Source organism: Lipotes vexillifer, unplaced genomic scaffold (genome assembly GCF_000442215.2).
Source record: "Lipotes vexillifer unplaced genomic scaffold, Lipotes_vexillifer_v1.1 scaffold469, whole genome shotgun sequence".
NCBI lineage: Eukaryota > Metazoa > Chordata > Mammalia > Artiodactyla > Lipotidae > Lipotes > Lipotes vexillifer.
In genome coordinates this window covers 1,652,605-1,661,199 of record NW_006788006.1, presented here as the reverse complement: position 1 = coordinate 1,661,199, position 8,595 = coordinate 1,652,605, and the positions used below count along the sequence as shown (strand labels likewise).

Below are 8,595 nucleotides of genomic sequence, written 5' to 3'. Positions count from 1 at the left end.
AATCTCACCAAAAAAAAAAAAAAAAAATACAAATGGCCAATAAGCACATGAAAAGATGTTTAACATCAGCCATGAAGGAAATTCAAATCAAAACCACTATAAGATCCACTTCATACCTACGAGGGTGACTATAATCAAAACTATAGAAAATAACAAATGGTTGGTGGAGGGTGTGAAGAAATTGGAACCTTCATACCCCTTTGGAGGAGACTATAAAATGACGCAGCTGACAACCTGGAAAACGGTCTGGTAGTTCCTCAAAAAGTTAAATATCGTTACTTTATGATCCAGCAATTCCACTCCCATGAAGCCCAAGATAACTGAAATGTATGCAAATGTTCATAATAGTTCTTATTCATAATAGACAATAAGTGGAAACAACCCAAATATCCATTAACTAGTGAATGGATGAGAACTGAGGTCCATCCATAAATGAGATATTACTCAGTAATAAAAAAGAATAAAAAAGAACAAATAATGACACACAACACGCATATACGTCAAACACACCATACTACGGGAAAATACCAGATGATGCAAAAAACCACACACTGTATAATTCCAGTTATAAGGATTGTCCAGAAAAGGTAAATCTATAGACTCAGAAAGCCCATCAGTGGTTGCCTGGGACTGGGAGTGGTAGCGGAGATAGACTGCAAAGGAGCAGAAGAGATACACTTGGGGTGACTGACAAGTTATAAAGCTGGATGGTAGTGATGTTTGCACCACTTGGTAAATTTACTAAAAATAACGGGATTGTACGCTTAGAAAGGGTGAACTGTATGGTATGTAAATGGATTATCAATAAAGTTGTTAAAAATAAACCAAAATTTGAAAACACAGTCGCCCCTCAGACCATCGAGCTCTTCCCCCAGACTTGGAGCGACCCACATCGTACCACGCTCGCTCATGGGCCACAGACGAGGAAAATAAGGCGCTAGGCCGCTCTCCCGCCGCCCGACCTGCCCAGCCCCGGAGCGCATCCCGTTTCCCTGCAACTCCTCTCCCGAGCCCGGGCATTAAGCCCGGCCACCGCCCAGCCAACCCCGCCAACCTCCTCCCACGAAGTCCTTCCGCGGAGGCCGCCACCGCTCTCGGCCGGACTCTCGGGCCAGAAGTGACCGTTGACCCCGGCAAAGGCGCCAGGGCGAAAAAAGACTACACCTCCCGGTGAACCCCGCGCCCCAACGACCAATAGCGCTCCACGTCAGTATCGCGAGGCGTCATGGGAATGGTAGTCTGAAGGGGGACACGGCGTGCACCGCGCGTCAAGGCCCAATGGTGTCTCGGGTCACAATCGCAAGGCATGACGGGAGTAGTTCCGGGAAGGGCCCGGCGCGCCGCGGAGACTCCTGGGCGCAAAGGGACGGTTACGAAAAGAGGTGGCCGCGCCCTCACCATGGTCGCCGCTCGTTTCCCGCTCTGGGCAGTCAGTGTGCTGCGAGTGGCGCTGGCCACAGTCTACTTCCAGGAGGACTTTCTAGATGGAGGTGAAGGGGCTCCGCCGGTGGCGGAGGCTTAAGCTCCCTCATACCCCAGTGCCCAACGGATGGCCCAAGTTGCCATTGCCCCCGCCTGTCGCCGAGGGATCGGTGGTGGCAAAACCTCGAAGCTTCGAAGCCTCGAGGGCCTCCAACACTCTCCCCACGACCCAAATTAACAGTTTTCAGCCCTAACCGGTGTTATTTACCCCCAACAGAGCGCTGGAGGAACCGATGGGTGCAGTCCACCAATGACTCCCAATTTGGGTATTTTAGACTCTCGTCCGGGAAATTTTATGGTCATAAAGAGAAAGACAAAGGTTAGTGTAGGAATCGTGAGAAAATCAAGATGAATGTTAAACCCCCCATAGCAACCTTTCAAGGTAGGTGTGGCACAGCCCTAACACCCATTTCACAGGTCGGGAAACAGGCATGGGTAGGGTCTTTTTGTCTTCTCTCTCTTTTCTTGACCAAGATACCCACTCTTTACAAGCACTAGTCAAATGGGTTTGGAGAGCCGAGGGTCTTGCCCTACAGAAGGAAAAAGTTTAGAAGGTACTTCTCATTTTTATTTTCGCGTTAAAAAGAAAAACAGGGTAAAAGTTATATGCTGTCAAGCACACGGATCTTTGGGGGTCCAATAGGATGAATGTTTACAACTGCACACCGAGGTCAAGATAGGAAGGTTTTCAGGCCCCACCTCCACCCCCAGAGTCTTCCCTTCTGGCCTACCCTCCCCCCCAAGTCAGTAGTCTCCAAGTACCAAGGATAACCTGTATTCTGGCTTCTCATTCCTGATGATCAAAGGTAGGCAAACCAAAGCTCCTCTACTGCCTGTTTTTTGTACAACCAGTTAGCTGAGAGTGGTCTCTAAGTTTTTTAATTGTTGGAGAAAAATAGAAAGGGAAATAGTATTTTGTGATGCATAAAAATTACACAAAATTCAATGAAATGCCTGAAATTTCAGGGTCCATAAATAAAGTGTTAGTGGAACACATTCATGCTCCTTCATTTGCATACAGTCTATGGCTGTTTTCAGGCTGCAAAGGCAGAAGTGAGTAATTAGGATGGAGAAGGAGTGGCTCCCAAAGTGTAAAGCATTTATTCCCTGGCCTTAACAGAAAAAAGTTTGCCAACCCCTGATTTAGATGAAAAATTTCCCTCTTTACCACCTTCCACTCAACTTCCATCTTGGCCCTGTTACTCCAGTGTTGCCCTCATTGTTTTGTGGATACACGTTGTTCCAAATTGTCAGGCTGTAATGGCAAAAATGGAGTGAAAATAACAAGGTGGTCTGTGAAGCTTGTCCAGGGAGCGGGGTTGTCATTTGGTTTTTTCCCACAATGTTTTTCCTTCCTCCAACCTGGAATCCTGAGACTCTGTGCGTTTCATTCATTCCAGCACTTGTCTACTGAGAGCAGACACAGGCAGCGCACTGAGGATACTGGTTAATTTGACCCCTTTCATTGTGGTCTCCCAGGACCATAACATAGAAGCCATGGATGGAAAGATCAATAGAATTTAACCAGACAGAGATGGGTGAGAGGTGATGGTGGTGGCTGAGGAGTGTGGTGAGACACAGAGGGAGGTGGTGAGTCAAATGGCCTTAGGAGTTGCCTGGATGGTAGGGGAAGGGGCTACAGATCACCTGAGAAAGGGAAAAGTGGGGGAAGAATGTAGGAGAGAGAGAGAGAGAGATAGGTTTGGGAGTGGGGAGTCAACCGTGAGTTCAGTCTTCGACATACTGACACAAAATGCCAGGTTTATTAATGATGGCTCTCAGCATAGGCAGTTATGGAGGCTGGAGCATGTTGCAAGGAAGGGTAGGTTATAAGAAGATTGGCTCTGTTTTCAGGTTTGTCTTTTTTTTTTAATTTAAGTATAGTTGATTTATAATATGTTAGTCTTAGGTGTACAGTACAGTGATTCAGTTATATATATATTTCAGATTCTTTTCTCTTATAGGTTATTACAAAATATTGAGTAGAGTTCCCTGTGCTATACAGTAGGTCCTTGTTGTCAGGTTTTTTTATACTCCAGTATAAGATAAGGAATTGGTACAGAGCCTTTTGGCTACTGAAAAGGGGTTTCTGGTCTTGAAGTGAACAGCTAAACTTACAAAGTACAAGAAGATTCAGATGACAAAAGGATGATATCTTCATAAAAAGAGCCACCACACAGATGACACCCAAGGACCAGCTCATCCAGTGCAGTGAAGCACTTTTTTTTCCCCCAGATCAGCAATCTGTCCTCCATCAGCCATTGTGTCTCTTAAATAGCTGTTTTAAGATGAGAATTAAGGAAAAGAAGTAGAATGTTCCATTGTTTAATCCAGTTGTTACAAAGCTTCCTTGTACATTCCCACCCCTTGGAAAATGAAGGGAAGCAAAATTAATCTTTTGTGTATAATTAGATTGCATATTTGTCAGTTAGAGCTGAAGTGTTTTTATAACTTAAGACCTAACAGTGGTATATTAAGTACAAAAACATGTACATGAGTATGTGAAATAGAAGTTCTGTGGCAGCAGAGAGCCTGTTAGTGATATGCCTATTGTATATCATTGTACAAATGTGCTATAGGTGCAGGATCAACGTAAATGGTTGGAAGGTTTATTATCAGGGGTGGGGGAGGACAACCATTTAATTCCCTGCATTGCTGAGCAGTGTCATTCCTAATCCTTCATGAGTACTTTTTATTTAAAGGTCTGCAGACCACTCAAAATAGCCGATTCTACGCCATCTCGGCACGGTTCAAACCATTTAGCAATAAAGGGAAGACTCTGATCATTCAGTACACCGTGAAACATGAGCAGAAGATGGACTGTGGAGGGGGCTACATTAAGCTCTTCCCTGCAGACGTGGATCAGAAGAACCTGAATGGAAAATCCCAGTACTATATTATGTTTGGTGAGTTTAGATAGTATGGACAACCATTTCTTGTGATTTTGAAAACCCTTCCACCTGTAGGATCCTTAGACCTACTTGCTGTAGTTGTGTTGAGTTTATCTAACTAAAGATTTCTAGTACTTTTAAACCTAATTAGTATTAAAAAAAAAAAAGGCGACTGTACCATTCTGTTGTTCTTGGGAGAAGGTTATTTATTCAACATTAATGTAGACCCAAGTATTTTGAATGTCTCAGGAGTCAGTAAACCTTGGCCATGGGCCAAATCGGCCCACAGCCTGTGTTTGTTATGACCCATGAACTGAGAATGGGTTTTTAAATTTTTTGGCTGTACTGCATGGCTTGCAGGATATCAGTTCCCTGACCAGGGATTGAATCTGGGCCACAGCAGTGAAAGCCCAGAATCCTAACCACTAGGCAACCAGGGAACTTCCTGCTTTTTAACATTTTTGGATGATTTAAAAAATCAAAAGAATGACAATACTTTTAACCCATGAAAATAATATGAAACTCAAATTTCAGTGTCCACAAATGAAGTCTTATTGGAATGCAGCCTCACTCAGTTCATTTACATCTTGTCTATGACTGCTTTCAAGCAGTAGTGGCAGAGTTGAATGGTCATGACAGAGAGTATATAGCTCACAAAACCAAAAATATTTACTGTCTGGCTCCTTACAGAAAAAGGAGATCGTTGACCCCTGGAATACATTAAATGTCTCCTGACACTAGGAGTAATTGATTAACATCTGTGCTGGAATTGGGAAGGGACCACATTGGGCTGCAGGAACTAGACATAACTGAAATGTGTGGATTCAAAAACATTTAAGAATGAAGAGGATTCTGGGAAGATGGGGGAATAGGAAGCACCAGGAATCTGTCTCCCCACCTAGACAAGACAACATTCTTGCACTGGCAGAATCTGTCTGATGTAACAGTTAGGGAACTATGGAGTCTGTGGAAGTACTGCAACTTCCAGTAGAAAACTGGGGAGGTCAATTTGGGTGAATTTCAGTTCTTAGCACAGTAGTACCTACCCATTCTCACCTCCAGCCATATGGCTAACAGACAGCTGTGCACCAGTTTCCTGGAGCAGCTTTTACAGGAGCCAGGGTAGGCAAAAAGGACCCTGTCCTCCAAATATCAAGGATCTGAACTCCGATGGCTGATTGCCCCTTCTTATTGCAGAGGTGCAGAAAAAGAGATGGGCAGCCATTGTTGTTAAACACACCCCCATTGTTATAAGCCTTTCCCTCTCCAGGTGAAATGATTTCCAGGAGACTTAAAGGGCCAGAACCCTTCCCTCCCACCCTTCATTTTTCCCCTTTTCCCCTTTAGGAAGGTAGACATTAAAGACTAGGACATTAAAAAACAACTACATATGCAGGGAAAATAAGAAAGTGACCACACATACACAGGAAAACACTCAGAAAAGACCTGAGAAAACCTTAAGTTTACATCCCAGGCTGACCCTTGGTACAGAGCCAGCCTTCAACAATCAGTCAAAAAACCAACAACAATACAGCAAACCCTACGGAAGGAGGAGAATCCAATTTCCAGACTTAACATTCATTATTAGACTCATATGTCCAGTGTTTAACAAATAATCACAAGGTATACAAAGAAATAGGAAAGTGTGGCCCATTCAAATGAGAAGAATAAATCAACATAAACTGTCCCTGAAAAAAAGACCTAATGGCAGATCTGTTAGACTTAAATAACTGAATGATGCTAAAAGAACTAAATGAAGATGTAGTGAAGGTCAAGAAAAATGAGAGTAAAATGGAAATATCAGTAAGGAGATAGAATACTTAACAAGAAACCAAAATATAATTCTGGAGCTGAAAAGTAAACTGACATGAAGAGTTCACTAGAAGAGTCAAAGGCAGATTTGAGCAAGCAGAAGAAAGAATCAGAGATCTTGAAGATAGGATAATGGAAATTATCAAGGCTGAGGAGCAGAAAGAAACAAGATTGAAGGAGAGCAAACAGAGGCTAAGGGACCTGTGGGACACCATCAAACAGACCAATGTGTACACATTGTGGGAGGCACAGAAGGAGAAGAGAGAGAAAAAGGAGCAGAGGGAGAGAATATTTGAAAAAACAAAGGCTGAAAACTTCCACATTTGATGAAATACATGAATATAAATATCCAAGAAGCTCTATGAACTCCAGGTAAGATGAACTCAAAGAGATCCACACCAAGACACAGTGTAATCAAACTTGCAAAAAGAAAAGACAAAGAATGTTGAAAGCAGCAAGAGGGAAGCAAATCATCACATACAAGGCATTTGCAATAAGCTTATCAGCAGATTTCTCATCACAAACTTTGGAGGCCAGAAGATAGCGGATTCAAAGTGAAAAGAAAAAAAAAAACTCTCAATGAAAACTCATATTTGGCAGAACTGTCCTTCAAATATGTGGAAAAATTAAGACAGAAAAGCTGAGGGAGTTTGTAACCACTAGAACTGCCTTGCAAGAAATGCTCAAGGGAGTCCTGCAAGGTGAAATGAAAGGACACTCACTAGACAGTAACTCGAACCTATATGGAGAAATAAAAACCTCAATAAAGGTAAATATAAAAGCTAGTATTATTTAACAATGGTTTATAACTACACTTTTTGTTTTCTGCATGATTTAAGAGACTAATACATTTAAGGAAAAACAATTATTTGTGTAAAAGCTAATATTACTGTAACTTGGTTTGTAACTACAAATCTAGTTTTCTACACAATTTAAGAGACTAATGCATTTTAAAGAATTATTAGTTTATGTTTTAGGGGACACAGCATATAAAGATGTAACTTTGTGACATCAATAACTAGCTAGATGGACTAAGGGAAGAAGAGAGAAGACTCAAATTACTAAAATCAGAAATGAAAGTGGGGATGTTACTACCTTGTCTACAGAAATAAAAGGGATTATAAGAGAGCACTATGGATATTTGTACACCAAAAAGTTGGATAGCCTAGATGAAAGGGACAAATTCCTAGAAACACAAAATCTACCAAGACTCAATCACAAAGAAATAGGAAATCTGAATAGACCTATAAGTCGTAAGGAAATTGAAGCAGTAAACAAAATTATCCCAACAAAGAAAAGCCTTGTCTCAACAAAGTGAGTATGTAGGGAATATACCTCAACATAATAAAGGCCATATATGACAAACCTACAGCCAACATTATATTCAGTGGTGAAAAGCTGAAAGCATTTCCTCTAAGATCAGGAATGAGATAAGGATGCCCACTCTTGCCACTTTTATTCAACATAGTATTGGAAGTCCTGGCTACAGCAATCAGAGAAGAAAAAGAAATAAAAGGAATCCAAATTAGAAAGGAAGAGGTACAACTGTCACTGTGTGCAGATGACATGATACTATACATAGACAATACTAAAGACACTGCCAAAATACTACTAGAACTAATAAATTCAGTAAAACTGCAGGATATAAAATTAATATACAGAAATCTTTTCTTCCCATACACCAAACTATCAGAAAAATTAGGAAAACAAACCCATTTACAGTTGCATCAAAAAGAATAAAATACCTAGGAATAAATCTAACTAAGGAGGTAAAAGTCCTGTGCTCAGAAAACTATAAGGCACTGAAGAAAGAAATTGAAGTTGACACAAACAAATTGAAAGGTATACCTCATGGATTGGGAGAATTAATATTGTTAAAATATCCATCTTCCCCAAGGCAATATACAGATTCAATGCAATCCCTATCAAAATACCAATGGCATTTTTCACAAACGAGAACAAATAATTCTAAAATCTGTATGGAAACACAAAAGACCCCAAATAGGCATAACAGTTTTGAGAAAGAGTAACAAAGATGGAGATACCACACTCCCTGATTTCAAACTATACTACAAAGCTTATAGTAATCAAAGCAGTGTGGTACTGGCACAGAAAGAAGCACATATATCAGTGAAACAGAATAAAGATTCCAGAAATGAACCCATGCTTATATGTGTCAATTAATCCACAACAAAAAAGGCAAAAGCTTACAATGGGAAAAAGACAGCCTCTTCAATAAATAGTTTTGGAAAAACTGGGCTACTCTCTCACTATATACAAAAATAAACTCAAAATGGATTAAAGACTTAAATTACAACCTGAAACCATAAAACTCCTAGAAGAAAACAGGCAGTGTGCTCTTTGACTTCAGCTTAAGCAATATTTTTTTTGCATCTGTCTCCTCAGGCAA

General features: G+C 41.2%; 1 protein-coding gene across 1 annotated transcript in view; it reads left to right on the top strand.

The window, feature by feature from the left end:
- Positions 1–1,399: 1,399 nt before the first annotated feature.
- CALR3 (calreticulin 3) overlaps positions 1,400–8,595 on the top strand; it is a 31,666-nt gene continuing 24,470 nt past the window's right edge. The window contains exons 1-3 of the mRNA XM_007460990.1: positions 1,400–1,490; positions 1,700–1,801; positions 4,185–4,388. Coding sequence (XP_007461052.1) covers positions 1,400–1,490; positions 1,700–1,801; positions 4,185–4,388 — 397 coding nt within the window. The remainder of the gene's footprint in view (positions 1,491–1,699; positions 1,802–4,184; positions 4,389–8,595) is intronic.